At 42.5% G+C, this 20,020-nt stretch overlaps 3 protein-coding genes across 4 annotated transcripts in view; 1 reads left to right on the top strand and 2 right to left on the bottom strand.

Moving 5' to 3' along the window:
- LOC308080568 (receptor tyrosine-protein kinase erbB-4-like) overlaps positions 1–19,212 on the top strand; it is a gene marked incomplete at its 3' end in the record, with an annotated part of 485,532 nt that extends 466,320 nt beyond the window's left edge. Inside the window, exons 26-27 of the mRNA XM_080422462.1 lie at positions 16,868–17,165; positions 18,374–19,212. Coding sequence (XP_080278588.1) covers positions 16,868–17,165; positions 18,374–19,212 — 1,137 coding nt within the window. The remainder of the gene's footprint in view (positions 1–16,867; positions 17,166–18,373) is intronic.
- Positions 5,212–9,272, bottom strand: LOC308080198 (lactosylceramide 1,3-N-acetyl-beta-D-glucosaminyltransferase A-like; the record flags this gene model as incomplete). Its single annotated transcript, XM_080421974.1, has 2 exons — positions 5,212–5,247; positions 8,346–9,272. The coding sequence occupies 2 exons, from the start codon at positions 9,270–9,272 to the stop codon at positions 5,212–5,214; spliced, it is 963 nt and encodes a 320-aa protein (XP_080278100.1).
- On the bottom strand, positions 12,994–15,556 carry LOC308080834 (CD209 antigen-like protein D). Of its 2 annotated transcripts, XM_080422858.1 has the most exons (6): positions 15,344–15,556; positions 14,983–15,072; positions 14,362–14,535; positions 14,137–14,270; positions 13,820–13,920; positions 12,994–13,569 (listed from the first exon to the last, which is right to left on the bottom strand). In XM_080422858.1, exons 1-6 carry the CDS (start codon positions 15,504–15,506, stop codon positions 13,413–13,415), a joined length of 819 nt encoding a protein of 272 aa, XP_080278984.1. In that variant the 5' UTR covers positions 15,507–15,556; the 3' UTR covers positions 12,994–13,412. The 2 variants fall into 2 exon arrangements, with proteins under 2 accessions (XP_080278984.1, XP_080278985.1); XM_080422859.1 differs by lacking the exon at positions 14,983–15,072.
- Positions 19,213–20,020: the final 808 nt, after the last annotated feature.

Genomic DNA, 20,020 nt, shown 5'->3' with positions numbered 1-20,020 from the left:
CCACATTCAAACGGCCATAGCTCTGGAATGGAGGATCGTGGCCGGCCATTCCCCCCCCCCTCCGATAGAGTTAACAGAGTGAGCACACAGGGGTGTAGTTCTGACAGAGGGCACCAGAACACTCTACCACATTTCCCCCTCCAATTAGAATAGGTGTGGGCGTATTATTATCGGCAGGAGTTGGGCCTTACAGAAGTCGTCAGGAAGCGATTTAGCATGCTGAATCGATTGATCGCGTTGATCAATCGTTTTTAATCCGGTCCAGACCATTTAATGTCGTCGGTCAAGTTTAAGCCAGAGTACAGTGTGAATGCTAAGTCGGAGAAGGGGCAAGGAGCGGACGTACCACAGAAATGGAACAGACCGTGGTTTGCTTTAGCATACAAATATATATTGCCCTCTAAAACGCTGCTAATTTCCCAGTGCAATACTACACGAGCCAAGTGGAACTTGATTTAGTCTTAGCCTTAACTAGATTTGTACCTTTGCTCTTGTATTTAGGTTTTATGCTCCGTTTCCCTGTGTAATGTAATGTACTCCACTGTCTGCATGTTTTTGTTCTTATATGTTTTTCTGTGGGGACTGCCGATGTAAATTAGCATTTTTGCTAAATCCGGTGTATTTACGTTGTTGTACATTGTTTTGTAATGTTCATTAATACGTGGTCCCGTCTCTAAATAAACAAATAAAGTAACAAGTAAAGTTGCAGATACAAAACGATAACATACTGTAGGTACATATAGGCATACATGACAATGGAAATGCATGGCCTATAAAGCATGGAATTACAGGTCTCCAACAGATTACCTGTAGTTTAGAGTTAAACTCTGCCTTCGTGTGGTACTGCAAACAACTACAGTGACAGACGTAATATGAAAGGTAGCTCTGGGATTGTTCATTATCTTATCTGACATGCAATTTTGGAGTAGAGTTGCCGGCTGTTGACAGCATGATGTCAGTACTGTCTGGTGTATTGGTGTTTGCTGGCTCATGGACCGCGGGCGTACAGTTTATAACACACTACAACATTAATGTTTCAAACTCCACTTCATCTTCCCTGAAGTTTGCCCAGGGAAGGTTGACCTGGAATGGCAAGAATCCACTGAAAAGCGACTTTTATCTTGTCTGCCTCTGATCACATTCACAGCTGCTATCACGGACACACCCAGCCTGGAGCCTATTGGAAAAAATGCAAGCTCAGGGTTAGACCGGGACACTGTATCGTTGATCGTCAGGGTGGAAACCTCAAAATGTCCAAATGCTCGCCAAGCTCTTCTACAAACAAGAGCTTGTAGATCTGCAATGTTTTGCTACTTTCGTTTAACACTGTAGTATGATGAAGTAAGGCATTCATTTATGAAACAAGACATGACTCATTCATGTTTACCAGCTTGCTATCTGTTTTCTCTGATTTGTCTCGCAGAATCTGCCAACACTGCTAGTGGCTCCCCATTGGCTTAGACCTGTTGCTTATTTCTCTCGCAGAATCTGGCAACACTGTCAATAGAGGCAAGAGGCGTGTCTAGTACCATAGCTTGGGAGTTCAGAGTATGGGAAAGTATCCCCATTGGCTTAAAGGGCAGCCAATGATGAAAAAGTGTCTAGAAAGTGTTGACTAGACTCGGTCTCTTCTTAGACCAGCGTGCTTTGCTGGTAAAAACAACAAAATATGGAGATAAGAGGTTTCTGCCTGACAGTGATGATATGTTACCAGTAATTTAAGGATTGTGGCAGCCTACTGGACATAGGTACTAAGCTGTGCGCATCGGTGTGCCATGACGTACCAGGCACAATAACACAGATATCAAGCTCAAACAACCAAATGCCATCATAAGACTTCCTGCATATATTGTAACATAAATCCACACACCGTGGCAACATTTTAATCACGAGTATTACGACAACGTAAAAAAACAAACAATATTGCACACAAATGTCATGTTCATTCAATGATAAAGTCCTGTTTATCCTTTTTAGCATGAAGACCTGAGTTGTTTTGGTTCCAATTCAATGCTATAAATGATTGTTTTGATTTAAAAATGTTACTAAGCTGAATCAAAATAAGGCAAGATATCACCAAACTAGTTAATCACTTTAGTATCACCAGAGGGGTAATAACTTCAGTGCCTTCATGCCAGTAATAAGACGTTAATTTTAATTACGGTACATTAATGTTCATTCAGGCATTGTACTCGCACGGTCTCAGGCTTCTAATAGACAGGTGCAAAAAACATTACACATTGTAGCCTACACACTGCATAAACATGGGCCTAATCTCACTGTCTGACAATTTGCTATCCTTTAATGAGGTCGTTCTCCAAGGAGTCATATTAAACCAACAGCATAATGTTTCACTTAATTATGCAACACTGTCTGTTGTTGAATCTCAATAACTACGTTGAAAGGATTTCGTACCTCATACAATGCTTGTGTTTATGAAGTGTCATACATTGTGGCCAAACGTGCCATTGTTCATTTTTAAATAGCACAATATTCATGTTTTTTTTTCTACAATCGTGCCAGAGCATCACGTTAGCCAATTAGGTCTCAACTCATTAGTTCAGTAGCATTGCTTTGGTGTAGAAATGTGTCTTTCCCATTTGAGATACTGTATTTCTTTCACTGTAATTTCCAATTACTGTATAGGACTTTCTGTTCATAGACTGCTCTGTCCAACCCGGCGTCCTTTTGAATAATTGCACAAGGTGCTTGGGAACGTCCACACTTTTCCATTTTGTCCTCCTGTTTCAAGTGGGCCATCGTCGGGCTAATGGCCCACTTCCATCATTTCCATCCCAGGGTGTGTTACTGAAACCTGGGCACTTTATCCACCTCAGTCCCCAGACCCTACGTTTCATTACCCCAGGCCTCCGTGTGCAAATAGCGGACGCTCCTTTAAAACATCGGAGCAGTTTGCTCAGAGACCGCGAGCGCGGCTTTTGGCTATTTGCTCTGCCACGCATGGCACGACAGTGACAGTCCCTTCCCATGCCTATAGGCATCTTATTCACCCTGGCCGAAACCAGTGATGGATAAAGTAGTATATACTCAAACAAGTAAACACTCAAGTATTCAAAAGTACAATGTACATTGCCTTTTTTTAATATCAATGCATTGCTGTATTGAAATTCTGAACGTTTTGGGGAACAGAAGGTGCTTTTTTTTTTATCTCTTTCAGAAATCTCCAGAAATGTCTGAAAGTAGATCTACAAGTAGATCTGCTATACATCTTGTAGAACAGCAATTTTCACTACATTTGAAATTGATTATAAGTAGTTAATTCATAACATATTGTAAGTTGTAACAATGTGATTTAATATGTTTTATATATCTATGATGATATTTTCAATACAGTATCATATATAATACCTCATAAAATATATGATTTGTTTTTTGGGTAATTTTTTTTAAAGATTGCTTTGGCTTATTCAAAAATAGCAGATATACAATCTCATAGCGTGGCACTGAGTGACGCGCTATGAGCTTTTTGTACGTTTGGAGTCCCTTTCTAGAAATGTAGTGGAGTCAAAAGAAAATATTTCTATCGGTTGAGTGAAAGTTATGTGCGTTCAAGAAAACAAATGGCCAAAAAATTGCTTAATTAACAGTACTCAAGTAAATGTTATCTTAGTTGACTGGTCCACCACGGTTTCCAACCCTGAACATAGGCACAATGCCAGCCCAATTTGTTCTCTAACACACTCACAACACACACGCACACTCACGACACAACACACACACACACACACACACACACTCACACACACACACACACACGACACACACACACACACACACACACACTTATTCACTCAAACCGCGTTACTTCCGAGGTCCCCACTTGTTTCAAGGTCAGCGATTATTAAAACATTCCTTCTTCTTCTTTTTTTCTTCTTTTTTTACAACGCAGTCAAAAACAACCCCACAGCCATCCAAAAGGGAGAGAGAGAACGGAATTCAATGCTTTTGAATCCATTGGCCTGCCTTCCTGGGCGCCAGAGGAAGTTAGTTATTCAGGGTTGGGTTGCAGACACTGTCTGACACACAGGGCAGGCAGCTCTAATCTGGACTGATTTGCTCTCACGCTCGCACTTGAAAAGAGAAGAGGATAATAACAGGCTTTGAAGAATGGGATGAATGGGAGTTGAGGGGGAGAGGAGGAGAGAGAGAGAGAGAGAGAGAGAGAGAGAGAGAGAGAGAGAGAGAGAGAGATAGAGAGAGAGAGAGAGAGATAGAGAGAGAGAGAGAGAGAGAGAGAGAGAGAGAGAGAGAGAGAGAGAGAGAGAGAGAGAGAGAGAGATATTGCGGCGGGTGGAGAGGTGGTGGATGAGGTTCAATTGTGGGAGTAGGTGCACAGATATAACCCCAGGATGTTATTTTCCCTCTCTCGTCTCTCTCTCTCTCTCTCTCTCACACACACATACACTTTCTCTCTCTCTCTCCATTCTGTTGTGTTTTGTAGCACTTCTTCCTGTAATTGCAGCCTGGGTGCTCGCAGGCAGGCAGAGAGAGAGAGAGAGAGAGAAAGAGAGAGAGAGAGAGGTAGAGCAGTGGAGTAGGCCACGGTGAAATAGCCTACGGCATGGAAGCGTAGCACCACGAGAAACCCCTCCGCCTTAGATGTCAGCTTTTGTTTTTATGACGGCTTTTTCTTTTCTTTTCCTTTTTTTTTGTCTTTTCTTTTTCTCTGTGAGGGGGATCAGGTGTTGTGAAACAGAGCTTTGTTTCACTAGCGTTTTTTTTTTTTTTTGGATGGCTTGTAAGGCTGATGACTGCACCCACTCAATGTTTCACCTTCAGCAGCAGGCAGGAGGTGGATTCAAGCGCTGAACGTGTTGCTTTGAGCCCGGCAGGTGGCACGGACACTTTATCATGACGAGGGCATGTCACCTCCTAGCTTTAGCTCTGAGAGCAGCGCCCCCCCCCCCCGAACCTTTTTTGGATCACCGCCCCACTTTAAAATCACTTTGTTGTGTGTGTGTGTGTGTGTGGGGGGGGGGGGGGGGCATAGGGATGCCAAAGTCAGTCAGAACCAATCAGACAACAGTTTTTAGTATTTTTTTTAACGGTCACGTCGCTTATACAGGGTAATGTGAGGGGTGGCCAGGGGTGTGGCTTTGTCTAAATGGGTATGCGCAGAACTATTAACACTCACTGATTACTCTGAGACTAAATATGGTTTCTGAGTGTTTAAAGTGACAACAATGACAGTCAGGTCAAGGTCAATGGTTGTGTCTTCTCTGGTACCTACATGTAACAAAAAACAAGGTTATACACACAGGATGAATTTATATTCATTTGAATGCATTCCAAAAGATGCAAATGCTGTCTCTAAATTAACCGATATCAGAGCACTATGAAAATGGAGCATAGAGTGTAGGTGCATGAAGAAACAATGGAAGTCAGGCTGTATTTCAACCTCACATCACACCGACAGGGTGTAATTTTTAGATCATTACTCATTTACTTCTTTACCGTTGGATCCACAGTTATTTCAATGGTTGTGGTGTTCGTAGGGTAATTTTTGTGACTGGCCTTTATGGTTGCGGTTTTGAAATTCTGACCAAATTCCTTATTGGAGAAGGAAGAGGCATGAATTCTGTAGGCCTATCCGCCAGTGAAAAAAAGTTGAAATATATTTTCGAAGTTTGAAATCCTGAGATTATCCAAGTGTCTTAGCGAGTATATGCAAATGGTGGCCAAAAAAGTCTTTTATCTTTAGTATGCTCTTTTATGAGGTTGAGCTTAAAATTGGATATTGAAGAGGAAGGTTTAAGGAACCCGTCGGTGAAAAAATATATCTTTAATCTTGAGGAGTAATTGAGGTTTATAGAGAATAGCAGAGGACTCAGTATGCACCCCTGGGGGCTTCAGTATTTAGGTTGCCCAGCCTCTCCTCTTCCATTACCTATTGTATGTTCTCTATGAATTCAAGGCTTCACTGGGTGACTATTTGATGGCATTTGGTCAGAATGTTTTAAGAGGAGCTATCCTCGATCACAAAATGCATTGATTTAGCCTATGGAATGTCGGTGCGTCTTTTTTCATTTTTTTAAACCGGTGCTGCGCTGAACATACAGAGCGCACTGCTCTGCTGCGCTGAACATACATTACAGACTCTGTGCGGCATCCAACATACAGGCATCCAACATACATGCGGCATCCAACATACAGAGCGCACTGCTCTGCTGCGCTGAGCAGCACCGGTTTAAAAAAAAGAAAAAATATGCACCGACATTCCATAGGCTAAATCAATGCATTTTGTGATCGCATCGCACAGAGGCTGCTCTACACACTCACACAGACACAAGCACGCAGAGATTTAGCTATTTTATGGATAGATATATTAGATGTCATTAATTTATTTACCGCAATATTTCACCCGCGGTTTATCCGATATTAATTAATAATTATATTTGATTGACCCGAATCCACCCAAACCCACGGTTAACTGCGGCAACCGCGGCTAAAACCGCGATCCGCGCATCTCTAATACACACACACATAAAATGTTATTACATACAGTACAAATACACAATAACACAAATAGCTTGCTCACCCTCTCCCAAAATCAACGTAAGTACAAACAGTTTAAAAGTTAACAGCATGAACAGGTCCAGTCAAATGGAGCTTTGCATCTTCAATTTGAATTTTAGGAACAACAGAATAGGGATATTGTGTATGTCTAAAAAAAAAAGGGCTTCACAATAATAAACTTTTACTGAATAAAAGGAAGTCCTGTAGCATGCGATATAGTGGTGGAAATTATTGCTGAAGTTGGACGCAGGTCATGGCCCTTCCACTACAAAGCTCCATCTGACTGGAACAATCTTCCTCTTTCTCTCAGATCTATTACCCTCTTTTGTCCACTTCAGGACTTCCATATATTCACATTTTGAAACAACCTGCTCATGCTTTTAAACTTAAAATGTTTGTACTTAAGTTTATTTTGTTTTTTTGTTTTCCTTGTTGAAAAACAGTTGAGGGCTGAGGGTGTGGGTGGGAGGGGGTGAGCAAGCTTTTTGTATTTATATGTGTGTGTATTGTGTATTTGTGCTGTATTTAATTTTATTTGTGTGTACAGGATCCCCTCGAAAATGAGATTCTGCTCCTGAAGGGGCTATCCTCTTAATGAATTATCCCAACTGAGTAAGGTTCACACTACCAAATAAGCTTCTGTCATTGGAGGAGGAATGACCAAGCCAGTTATTATTGAAATCACCCTGACAGGGGCGGCCTTAGTGATCTGGGGCCCCGTTTCAAGAGCTAATATGAGGCCCCTATATGCATTTACTTTCTTTACCGTTGGATCCACAGTTATTTCAATGGTTGAGGTGTTCGTAGGGTAATTTTTGTGACTGGCCTTTATGGTTGCGGTTCGAAATTCTGACCAAATTCCTTATTGGAGAAGGAGGCATGAATTCTGTTTGAAATCCTGAGATTATCCAAGTGTCTTAGCGAGTATATGCAAATGAGTGCCAATTAAGTCTTTTATCTTTAGTATGCTCTTTTATGAGGTTGAGCTTAAAATTGGATATTGAAGAGGAAGGTTTAAGCAGTGGTGGAAAGTAACTAAGTACATTTACTTAAGTACTGTACTTAAGTAACATTTTGAGATATTTGTACTTTACTTGAGTATTTCCAATTTCCAATACTTTTACTTCTACTCCACTACATCTCAGAGGAAAATATTGTACTTTTACTCCACTACAATTATTTGAAAACTATAGTTACTAGTTACTTTTCAGATATAAATTATGATATCATGAAACACACATTAACCACTTCAGCCCTATTTTATACCTAGGCTATTTGAAAATAGCCGATCAACAAGCTCACAATCGCGACGCGTTGTGAGCTTGTAGATCTGCTATTTTCAAATATTTTAGTACTTTTACTTTTGGTACTTTAAGTACATTTTGATGCCAATACTTTTGTAATCTATGTTAATTTAACTCTGAGAGTGTACAAATGGAACCAAATGGAGCCGTTTGGGTCCATTTGGTTCCGCATCTGTGTCAATTTAGATCAAGGGCCTATTTTCGCCAGTTCACCCCATTATCCCTAATCTTCTTTGCCATTTTTTACCATTTTTAAAAATATTTTCAAATAGTGCAAATAGCCGATCTACAAGCTCACAACGTGTCGATGTAGATTGCTAGTTGAACCTTTTGATTAAAAAAAAAAAAAAAAAAAAAATGGAATGGAGCGGCCGTTCGGGAATTGTCCCAAATGTCCCAGTGGCCAGCACGACCCTGTCCTTGTCTATGTCCATGTCTTGTTTATATATGTAACATATTAATAGACTTGACCTTGACCCCTAGTTTACAAGCCCCCTTTCTTACACGATACTGGACACCAAAAGTGTCACAGCCTGTCACTCCTTCTCTTCTCCGGTAGGAGACACAGAGAGTCTCCTTTGTGTCTCGTGGCGTGACGCCCACGATGTTGTCACAGATACCCATGACCACGTCATCCATGTGGATAGAACCATCGAGTGTCAGCGTGGCTTGGTAGATCTTCTCCACTACGTCCCTGGAAACCACGTACCCATTCCCTGACGTGTAGTCGGGGAAGGTCGAGCACGGGTACATTTCGTAGGGCAAGTAGTACTTGCTGTTCCCGTCTCGGACGGGCCCCGCCCCGCGCAACACATAGCCGAGCCACAGGTCGGTGACCTTCCTCTGGGCCAGGTCCTGCAGGTGGTCCACGATGTTAGGAGTGTGGACGAAAGTGTCGTCGTCGGCCGTCATGACGAAGCTCGCATGGGCGCACCGTTGGCGTGCCCAGCGGAATTGCATGATAACCTTCAGGGTGAGGTTGCGGAACGAGTCTGTGAAATCCTGCTGGATCAGGTCACCGTGGAGGCGGTCCTCATGCTCCAGATCCTCCTGGACGCTGCCGGAGCGCGGCGCTCCCAAGGCGAACAGAACCTTGACCGTGAGTCCCTTGGAGCGCCGAATGTATGTCTCGTTGCCCCAGGTGGACCTGATGGCCTCCCGCCGGTCCGCGTGTGCCGGAGAGCTTTTGATGAAGAGGAGAAGATGGACTTCTTCTCCGGAACACTTGTCTGGGTGGTCCAGCAGGTACTTGAAGTTGGTGAACCGCTCAGCCTCCTGATGTGTGACGGTGAAGGCCTTTTTGAGGACGTCCCGATCAACAGGGATTTCCAGATTATCAGCCGGATTATCAGCCGGATCATCGCCATCGTCTTTCAAAACAGGGACCTCCGGATTATCAGCCAAAGCCAACCAAATCAAACCCAACAGCATCGCCGTGGCGATCAGCAGCGCACAGCTGCCGATCGCACAGCGCTTGCTTTTAAACAAACTGAAACATACTGTAATCTCACCTCTGGTCTTCTCAGTGGAGATGCTATGTGTCTGACTGTCTGTGCGTTAGGCGGATAAATGAATGGCTCTCTCACCTTTATAGGCCAAGCGTGTGATGTCACTCATCTATGATGTCAGTAGACAACATATGACTCCAAATTTGGGCGTGTGTGTGTGTGTGTGTGTGTGTGTGTGTGTGTGTGTGTGTGTGTGTGTGTGTGTGTGTGTGTGTGTGTGTGTGTGTGTGTGTGTGTGTGTGTGTGTGTGTGTGTGTGTGTGTGTGTGTGTGTGTGTGTGTGTGTTTATTTTATTTTAAATGGAACATTTGTAACTCAAATGCACGGGTGGCAGGGCGCCTTGAACCCGCTGTAAAGGTGTCGTGATGCTGTGGCGTGACATTATATAAAACATACAATAACCACTTCAGCCCTATTTTATACATAGGCTATTTGAAAATAGCAGATCTACAAGCTCACAACGCGTCGCATCGTTGTGAGCTCACATGCGACGCGTTGTGAGCGTTGTGAGCTTGTAGATAGGCTATTTTCAAACACTTTAGTACTTTTACTTTTGGTACTTTAAGTACATGTTAATACCAATACTTTTGTAGTTTTACTCAAGTAAATGTTGAATTCCGGGACTTTTACTTGTAACAGAGTACTTCTACACTGCAGTATTGATGCTTTTACTTAAGTAAAACATTTGAGTACTTCTTCCACCACTGGGTTTAAGGAACCCGTCGGTGAAAAAATATATCTTTAATCTTGAGGAGTAATTGAGGTTTATAGAGAATAGCAGAGGACTCAGTATGCACCCCTGGGGGCTTCAGTATTTAGGTTGCCCAGCCTCTCCTCTTCCATTACCTATTGTACGTTCTCTATGAATTCAAGGCTTCACTGGGTGACTATTTGATGGCATTTGGTCAGAATGTTTTAAGAGGAGCTATCCTCGATCACAAAATGCATTGATTTAGCCTATGGAATGTCGGTGCGTCTTTTTTCTTTTTTTTAAACCGATGCTGCGCTGAACATACAGAGCGCACTGCTCTGCTGCGCTGAACATACATTACAGACTCTGTGCGGCATCCAACATACAGGCATCCAACATACATGCGGCATCCAACATACAGAGCGCACTGCTCTGCTGCGCTGAGCAGCACCGGTTTAAAAAAAAGAAAAAAGATGCACCGACATTCCATAGGCTAAATCAATGCATTTTGTGATCGCATCGCACAGAGGCTGCTCTACACACTCACACAGACACAAGCACGCAGAGATTTAGCTATTTTATGGATAGATATATTAGATGTCATTAATTTATTTACCGCAATATTTCACCCGCGGTTTATCCGATATTAATTAATAATTATATTTGATTGACCCGAATCCACCCAAACCACGGTTAACTGCGGCAACCGCGGCTAAAACCGCGATCCGCGCATCTCTAATACACACACACATAAAATGTTATTACATACTACTAACACAAATAGCTTGCTCACCCTCTCCCAAAATCAACGTAAGTACAAACAGTTTAAAAGTTTAACAGCATGAACAGGTCCAGTCAAATGGAGCTTTGCATCTTCAATTAGAATTTTAGGAACAACAGAATAGGGATATTGTGTATGTCTAAAAAAAAAGGGCTTCACAATAACAAACTTTTACTGAATAAAAGGAAGTCCTGTAGCATGCGATATAGTGGTGGAAATTATTGCTGAAGTTGGACTCAGGTCATGGCCCTTCCACTACAAAGCTCCATCTGACTGGAACAATCTTCCTCTTTCTCTCAGATCTATTACCTCTTTTGTCCACTTCAGGACTTGTTTTCCTTGTTGAAAAACAGTTGAGGGCTGAGGGTGTGGGTGGGAGGGGGTGAGCAAGCTTTTTGTATTTATATGTGTGTGTGTATTGTGTATTTGTGCTGTATTCAATTTTTATTTGTGTGTATAGGATCCCCTCGAAAATGAGATTCTGCTCCTGAAGGGGCTATCCTCTTAATGAATTATCCCAACTGAGTAAGGTTCACCCTACCAAATAAGCTTCTGTCATTGGAGGAGGAATGACCAAGCCAGTTATTATTGAAATCACCCTGACAGGGGCGGCCTTAGTGATCTGGGGGCAGTGTTAATTTTGACAGCAAATTTTGATTTAGTCTTAGTCTTAGTCTTTTTAATAACACACCATTTTGTTTTAGTCCTATTTTAGTCTTCTGAAAATTGTTTAGTCTTAGTCTAGTCTAGTCGACTAAATATCAAAACCTTAAGTCTTTTAGTCTTTTAGTCTTAGTCTTAGTCGACAAAATTAACACTGTCTGGGGGCCCGTTTCAAGAGCTAATATAAGGCCCCTATATGCGTTCTTGGGCGTCGGCCAGCCGGAGGCGGGCCCCGGACTGTAGTATATAGTTATAATACTGGGTTTGTAAAGAGTAACCCAGGCTCAATTTTGTCTCCTAACATTAAGGTGAACAACCTTTAGCCCATAACTGTTTCCATTGTACCTTTAGAAAGATACCAAAAATAAGCTGTGAACGAAATGGTAGAGAGACTGTGCTAACACAATACAACATAATAGTATTAATAGAAATGAAATAAAACATGAAACGCTTAAGTATGTTAATACAAGCTTGTCCCCCCTTCAGGACCATAATCAGGTCAAATATGCCACTTGTTCAGTTAAAATGGCTCAGAACAATATGGAATAGTATTAAATTAATGTATTATATAATTAAATGTTTTGTTGAAAATGGCAAAACAGAAATTCTTCGTTTGAGTAGTTTTGTGTGTTGTTTGATGAATGTTATTCACATTCTATAGGCTCCCCTTTAACTAAATAATGAAAGCATGAATATAAATTATAATGTAATGTCTACAGTGCATTTTGGGTAGAATTGTAAGGCAGACAAACAAAAGCAAACACTCAAACTACTACACTACATGCAAACATACCCATAGCTGTACCAACACACCAGCTAACTGATACATTGCGTAACAACTCTTTCACAGATCCAGTGGTCATGATAAGAACCCATCCTCTAGGTCTATTAGAGCCATCATAAAACTCAACTCTGCATTAGTTCCGTACCAGTGTCCATATCAGGCTGACCAGATCCCCAGTACCTGAAGAAGTAGGAACATTAATTTAACCCATTAAGACCTGAGGCGATTCGTTAAAAAAATCTAAATCCTAACAGGTTTTTTTTAATATTTTTCAAAAATAGCAGATCTACAAGCTCATAGCGCGGCACTATTTTGTCTTTAATGTTTGCATTTATCCTTGCATGTAAAACTTTTTCTGGAAATATAGAACATCTGATATGTTTGATAAAAAAAAAGTCAAAATAGTATGTAAAACTTAGTGAGCTGGTAAATAATTTGTTTTCTCTGTTGTATGATGACGTATACAGGGATTCAGTGGTTCCCCCTTCTGTTTTTTATTTTATTGATTGATTTATTTAACAAATGATTTAACAAACCCTGATTAGATCCAATTCAACATGTCTCAATTGTCCGCCAAATTAATTTGTTATGATTATCGTCAGGTAAATTATGCCCACTTTTGGCAAATGATTAAGAACATCAAGATAATTATGCACAGCTACTGTATACAAATCTGTTCTATCATTCTCTGTTGAAAATGCATGAAAGAATGCCCACATCAAGAATCAAGAAGGGTTTATTTATTACTCACACAGGTATAAGCAGTGAAATGTTGGTGGAACATGTTCCACAAAGACTGTGCTACCAAAACAATACAATATAACAACAAAATAATACAAATATAAAATAAAATAAAATGTTTAAGTATGACAAACGTTATGCCAAATGTGCCACTTGTTCATTTAAAATATCTCAGTCAAACCATAATTCTGAACAATGCAAAGAATATTATTTGTTCCCTTTTCAGTTGAAAATGGCAAAACAAAAATGCATTGTTTGAGTGTATGTGTCCATTATGAATCTGCATGAAAGCGGTTATAAAAAGTAGCACAATAGATGGCTGTTAGATTAAACTATGCAAACACAGCAGTCGTGTAGCTGTACCAACACACCAGCTAACTAATGCATTGTGAAAACGATGATTTTAGCACAGAGCGCTGAAATCGCTTTGACAGATCCAGTGTCTAGAATCAGAACACTTTCCGTCGTTCCAATGACCATGATGGGAAGCAGAAATCTCAGAGAACTCGACACAGTCTTCGTTTCCTTCATGGTTATCAGGCTGACCAGGCCTCCAGTACCTGGAGAAATAGGAACATTTAATTCATTACAGTACATTACCTTTACTGTACATGGATGGTTTTTCGCTCTACAATAAATATATATATTTTTTATCATGACCTCAAATGCTATTCTAGGTATTAAATGCAAATGAACTGGATAGTGAAGTAGACAACAGACAGTAATGTCTCAGTGACAGTGTAGTAGGTTTGTATTTTATAACTTTTAATACCAGAAGAATAAGGGTAAAATGAAGATGATAAGTCTTACCTTGTGGTCAGCGGTGTCCCATCCACCCATTTGAATCTTCCTTCTAACTCTCTGTCAGTCAAACCCACCCAAACGTCTTTTTGTAGACGTCTAACAAAGTCCTGGACAGATAAGGATAAGGATAAGGATAATTCCCTTTAACAGGACGTTCATGAAAGTCCTTACGGGCTTGTTTCCAATGAGGGCCTGTGAGCAATTAGGGGTTAAGAGTCTTGCTCAGGGACTAGATAAGCTGCTGGTTACTGATGTACAAACTGTACATTAGATTTGTGTCTCCACATACCGCACAGTGAAATAGGTTACAGCACACACAATACCTGCTCTTCTCTGCTCTTCATGATCATCAGGTCTGATTGTCTCTCTCTACACCACTGTCTGCTGTCATCCCAGTTTTTCTCCTCAGTAGAGATGTAATACAAACCTCTGCCAAATATCTGCCATCCAGATGATTCTAACAACAAAAGAAAAATGTTATACATACACTGTTCTTTTTTTGCTCAAACAACAACATGATATAACAATGAAGAAAAAGTGTCACTCACCACAGAGCCTCCTCTTCATGCCGTCTCGCTCTTCAGTCACTTGGTCATGTCCAGTCTGTAACTGATCAAAACGGCGCTGTAATTGGTCTTTCTGTTCTGTCAGGTTGTTGTGTCTGTTCTGCAACCCATCGAAACTGGTCTGTAGTTGTTCTCTCTCTATCATGTTGGACTGATCTGTAAAATGGGAGATCCACCATTTAAAAACACAGGTACATTAAAAAAAAAAAGATTACAATAATGTCCAAGTACCAATGCTGCAAAGCTTATTTTGCTGCTACTAAATCTATTTTACTAGAACAAATAATATATTTTATGAGGTATATATATATGCTACTGTATTGAAAATATCACATATATATATATATATGTATATGTATATGTATATGTATATATATATATATATATATATATATATATATCGGTCTTGGATTGCTTTGTACCGTTTTAGCTCTCCTCAACGTTGCTATCCCACTCTATCTCCGTAAGTCAAGTTTAATAACAAATATGTTTTTATATATATATATATATATATATATATATATATATATATATATATATATATATATATATATATATATATATATATATATAAAAACATATTTGTTATTAAACTTGACTTACGGAGATAGAGTGGGATAGCAACGTTGAGGAGAGCTAAAACGGTACAAAGCAATCCAAGACCGACTCCAACCTGCTTGTACAGTCTTATGTCTGGAACACACACACACACACACACACACACACACACACACACACACACACACACACACACACACACACACACACACACACACACACACACACAGTGAGAAAAGCATATTAGATCAGTTAAAATATTTGAACCTTTTGTTTTGTTTGAAAAGTTAATAGTAGGGGTGGGACGATATATCGATATATCGATATATCGCGATACTTTCTCCCGCGATAAATAATCGATATGCTGCCGAAAAATATCGATATTAAAAAAATAATAATCTCTTACCAGACTGCAGTATCTTCTGCAGATCTGTCTCCTTCTTGGTCAGCCTGGCAACATCTTCAACATCTTCATAGCTTGCATCATCTATCTGTTGGTCAGGGTTTTCATAACCACCATCGCCATCTACAGTCATTACATGAATGCTTCTTGCTGCAGTCATTTCCATTTCTTTATGACTTGAATTCTTGTTGCAGGTATTTGATATGGTCCAGCTCTTCACAGGTTCACACTGAGCTAGTGAGAAGTGTGGACTTTCTTTTATGTCTTACCTCTCTTCCTCTTTTATTTTGGTTTGTTCTACCCTCCCCACTTTTTATAATGCTAATCTTGACATTTGAAAATACTGAAAACAACACATTGTAGTTCCGTCTTTCTTTTGTCCATTTCCCTTTTATATATATTTATTATAACAATATAATAACAATGTTGCCGACCACATGGTAAACAGATGACATGCTCTGTCTAGAGAATGAACATAACGCATAAGCACTGTGAACTGGCAGATGCTCTGAAATAACACGTTTTCATCGTGGAAAGAAAGTTTATGTATCATTAAAGACCTGCCTTAAATTAATACTGTAGTTATTTGCTTAACCCTTTTATGCCCATGCATGGCGATCGATATATGTCTGTCTGTCTGTCTGCCTGTCTGTCTGTCTGTCTATTATGATGCAACATTTGTACATATTCAATTATTATTACAAAGTAGCTGCACCACTTTTATGTCCCATATAATGTGAAATCGGCATACTATTGTGTGTGTGTGTTTGTGTGTGGGGGGGGGGGGGCATAAAAGGCGATATCCCTTGTTTGTGAATGCGTTGGTGGCATCTGATCGCGTGGTCAGATGGGTGGGCTGTGTGCATTTCTAGAGGGTGTTTCTTTGATCAATCAATCGTTTGCGTTTCGTCTTGGATCAATGGAATTAGCATAGTGTACTTTAAGTTCCTATTTGTTGGTATCAGAATGAAAACACATTTTCAAGGTTTTAATGAAAAAATACCATGACATAATAATTAAAAAAAAGTTATATTAAGGTTATATTATCAATACAATCTTAGTGTTTTGCCAATGTTTTGGGGACCCACTTCCACTTCCCAAACTGTGCGCCCCGGCCCAACAGGTTGGGAATCGCTGCTCTAGAGCAGGGGTCTTCAACAAGGGGTCCGGGACCCCTAGGGGGTCCTCAGAGTTACTACAGGGGGCCGCCAAATGTTTGTGTGATAGGATGTGATAGTGTGTGATAGGATGTGATAGTTTACAAAGTATTGAGGGTTTTAAGTGGTTAAGTGAAAACACACATTTAACATGAATACAATAGGTAGTGGGGGTCCCTGCTTCATCTCTCTCTCAGGGGTCCTTGGCCTGAAAAACGTTGAAGACCCTTGCTCTAGAGTCTTGCTAAGTAAGGGAGCACCTACAAGTATAAAAAAATAACATGTTGACCTTCAACATCACACTCTCTCTCTCTCTCTCTATGTCCCTGTTCCCTCTCCCATGTCTCCCACTCTTTTTCCCTTGTCACAGAACCAGTTCAGCTATCGAGACGGCGGTCCAGCCGCCGACGAGGGCTCCATAGCAGGGGCCCCGTCCTGCGGGGCCCTCCAGGAGGCCTCCGGGGGCCCGGGCCATCAGTCGCTGGAGGACCAGCGCTGTAACGGCACCTTGCACAAGAAGAACCTGGGCCGGCCCGGGGCCGGCGAGGACAACGGGGGCCAGCGGTACAGCGCCGACCCCACCGTGTTCCTAGGGGACCACCGGGGCTCCAGAGGGGACACCGATGAAGACGGCTACATGACGCCCATGAAGGACAAGAGCTCCTCAGGTATTCTAAGCGCACCGTTTTCCCAGACCATGGGTCCCGACCCATTTTTTGGGCCCCGCCCATTGTTGTGGGCCGCGAGTAAATATCCCTTTTTTTATTCTTCTTCCAAAAAATTACAAAAATACATAAAATACAAATGTTTCAGACATTTTCCAAAAAAAATAATATATATATATATATATATATATATATATATATATATATTATTATTATTATTTTTTTAAGTCAAAAAGTTAAATAGATAAAAAACAACAAATATTGAAAATAGCAGATCTATAAGCTCACAGCGTGTTGCAAGGCTACAGTATTTTCACAATTAAATAGGGCTTCAGTGGTTAATTCAAAATGTAACTTCTTAAGTTTGGGTCCCTCTCTGTCTCTGGCTTCAACAGATAAACTGATTATTATATGGAATGACAGTCCTTAACATTGAGATTCCATGAGCATCCTTAATATGGAGAGCAAGGAAATGATGCATGCTACATCCGGTATTGCTAAGCTGAGGTGATCTGTCATTCTGCTTGAAGAGGAGCTCTTTGTGTCCCCATGAGTCATTCAGAGTAAATATGCTTCTTCGCTGTGTGTCCCGTCCGTCCACTCATCTGTCATTCTGTCTGTTCGTCCCATCCGCCACTGATTGTTATTCCAGCTGAGAGAGAAGTCGTATACAGTACCGCACGCCCGTCTACTATGGAGTCTGCTTTGAGCTTTGATCGCATTCTACTCTATGGGCCCTGCCACTGCACGGCCATCTTTGATTTGTATTTTATCTTTTTATATATAGTTATTTTTTCCGTGTTCAAAATACAACAAAAGCCTGCAGCAAAACACATCTGATGCGATGTCAAGGATCGGAGGAGTGGGCGAAATCGATAGGTCTCGCACCCTGCTATTATAGCACTTGGAAGCGGTGGCAAGGGTTGCTTTGGTTAGCATTTTCCACCCCGGGGTGGGTGGAGTTATCGGTGCCAAAGAAATGTTGGCAAGGTGCCCCTCTCAGAGCCTGCGTGACCACCATTATCATTTCCAACTTCACTCCTCATTAGTGAATACACTCTCTCCCTTTGCTCTCTCTCATTCTCCCGCTCTGTTTTTATTCTCTTATCAGCCTCCCTGCTTCTGTTATTTATTCTCACAGACTCTCTATCCCTTTTGTCTTTGTTCTTTTCTCTCTGTCTGTCTGTCCGTCTGCCCTGTGTGTGCTGCAGAATATCTGAACCCCATTGAGGAGAACCCGTTCGTTTCGCGGCGCAAGAACGGCGAGATTCACGCCCTGGACAACCCGGGCTACCACAGCACGCCCAACAGCCAGCCCAAAGGAGAGGACGAGTACATCAACGAGCCCCTCTACCTCAACACCTTCCACAGTCCCGCCGAGCTGGGCCTGGAGGCCCTGAGGCGAAACGGCCTGCCCCTTCCCTCACAGGCCTCGGCCCTGGCCGCCGCCGCGGCGTTGGGCCCCCACCTCCCGCTCACCATTCAGACCGGCCTGCCCCACTACCCTCTCCCCTCCGCCCTGCCCTCTCCGTCCGGCGTGCCCTGCCACCACGGCTCGGTGGCCCACGTCCTCCACACCCACCACGCGGTCAAACCTGCGCCGGGGCAGCACGGTAGCCAGAGCCAGCCCGCGCCCGCCTCCATGCAGGCACAGGCGTGCCAGCCAGGCGCCGCCAGCCTGTCGTCTTCGGCGCCCGCCTGCCACGGCGGTCTGCCGGCGTACCACTGTCACAGCGCCACCCACCCGGCGTCCAGCATGCTGAAGCAGGGGGGGCAGTCGTCGGGCAAAGCCGCCGGAAAGAAGCTCAAGGTGACCTTTGACAATCCGGAGTACTGGCAGCACAGCCTGCCGCCGCCCAAGTCCGCCGGCCTGGTGGCGGCCGCCGAAGGCCCGCACGGAGGCCCCGCCAACGCCAAGCTCTACTACAAACAGAACGGCCACATACGGGCGACGGTGGCCGAGAACCCGGAGTACATGTCCGAGTTCTCCCTGAAGCCCGGAACCGTCCTGCCCCCGCCGCCATACAGGCAGCGGAACACTGTGGTCTAGAAGGTTCCGCTTCAGCCCGGCGTTTCAGTCCCTCGACCCGTCTCTTCTCGACCGCATCCAAAACGCCCGCACCATCCTCTCTTTTTGTTTGACGGAGAGGACCGAACTGTAAAATCAAAGACCTCTTATAACCTTTCTGAACCGCCGTTTTCCCCACATGCCGTACCGAGAGGCCGTAGCAAGCAAACACCTTCTAGAGGCGGACCGAGCTGACCCGTATCAAGACCTCGCTCCGCCCACCGTCACACCACTCGACTCCACCTCCATTCATGTTCTGTAGATAGAAGAAAAAAATAAAACGTTGACGCCAGTCTCCGGCACGAGGACAGATCCATTGTCGCACAAAACGCCGGATTCGCCGGATATTTCACTGGCAAATTACTATAGACCACTAGGGGGCGAACCGCGAGATGGTTTTTCGCAAAGGACTCACTCAAATGGGAGGTTTCTCGTCAGGTGAACTCACTGCCAAGCCACCGAGGGGACAGATTTGCGAGAAGGGTCGTGGGAAGAACTTTATGGCAATACAAAGTTCCTGAACAATATGGCACCTGTCTGCCAAGGCTGCCTCAAACGAACAAACAGCCTGAACAAATATACTTTACTAAAGGAGTCACGGTGACATGAAGGACAGCGTTGATTGAAGAGAGGAGAGAGTGCCAAGAGCGACATTATGGAGGGAAAAAGTCTGATGTTCCGACGGGGGAAAAAAAACTAAAAGGCTTATTCAGGAAAAAATATAGATGTACTTTGGCGGAGCGCGTTGAACGCTGATCACTCAATCATGATCAAATTATTCTTTCTTTTT

Source organism: Gymnoscopelus braueri (assembly GCF_963280865.1).
Source record: "Gymnoscopelus braueri genome assembly, chromosome: 24".
Taxonomy (NCBI): domain Eukaryota; kingdom Metazoa; phylum Chordata; class Actinopteri; order Myctophiformes; family Myctophidae; genus Gymnoscopelus; species Gymnoscopelus braueri.
This window is presented reverse-complemented; position numbering and strand designations above follow the sequence as displayed.

What these genes read in the sequence shown, in the direction of transcription:
- LOC308080834 (XM_080422858.1), bottom strand. Translation starts at nt 15,506, where the DNA reads ATGGAAATGACTGCAGCAAGAAGCATTCATGTAATGACTGTAGATGGC. An exon ending in TGCTATCCCACTCTATCTCC is followed by an intron (nt 14,536 to 14,982) that starts GTAAGTCAAGTT and finishes CCCATTTTACAG; the next exon opens with ATCAGTCCAACATGATAGAG. An exon ending in CATGAAGAGGAGGCTCTGTG is followed by an intron (nt 14,271 to 14,361) that starts GTGAGTGACACT and finishes TTTTGTTGTTAG; the next exon opens with AATCATCTGGATGGCAGATA.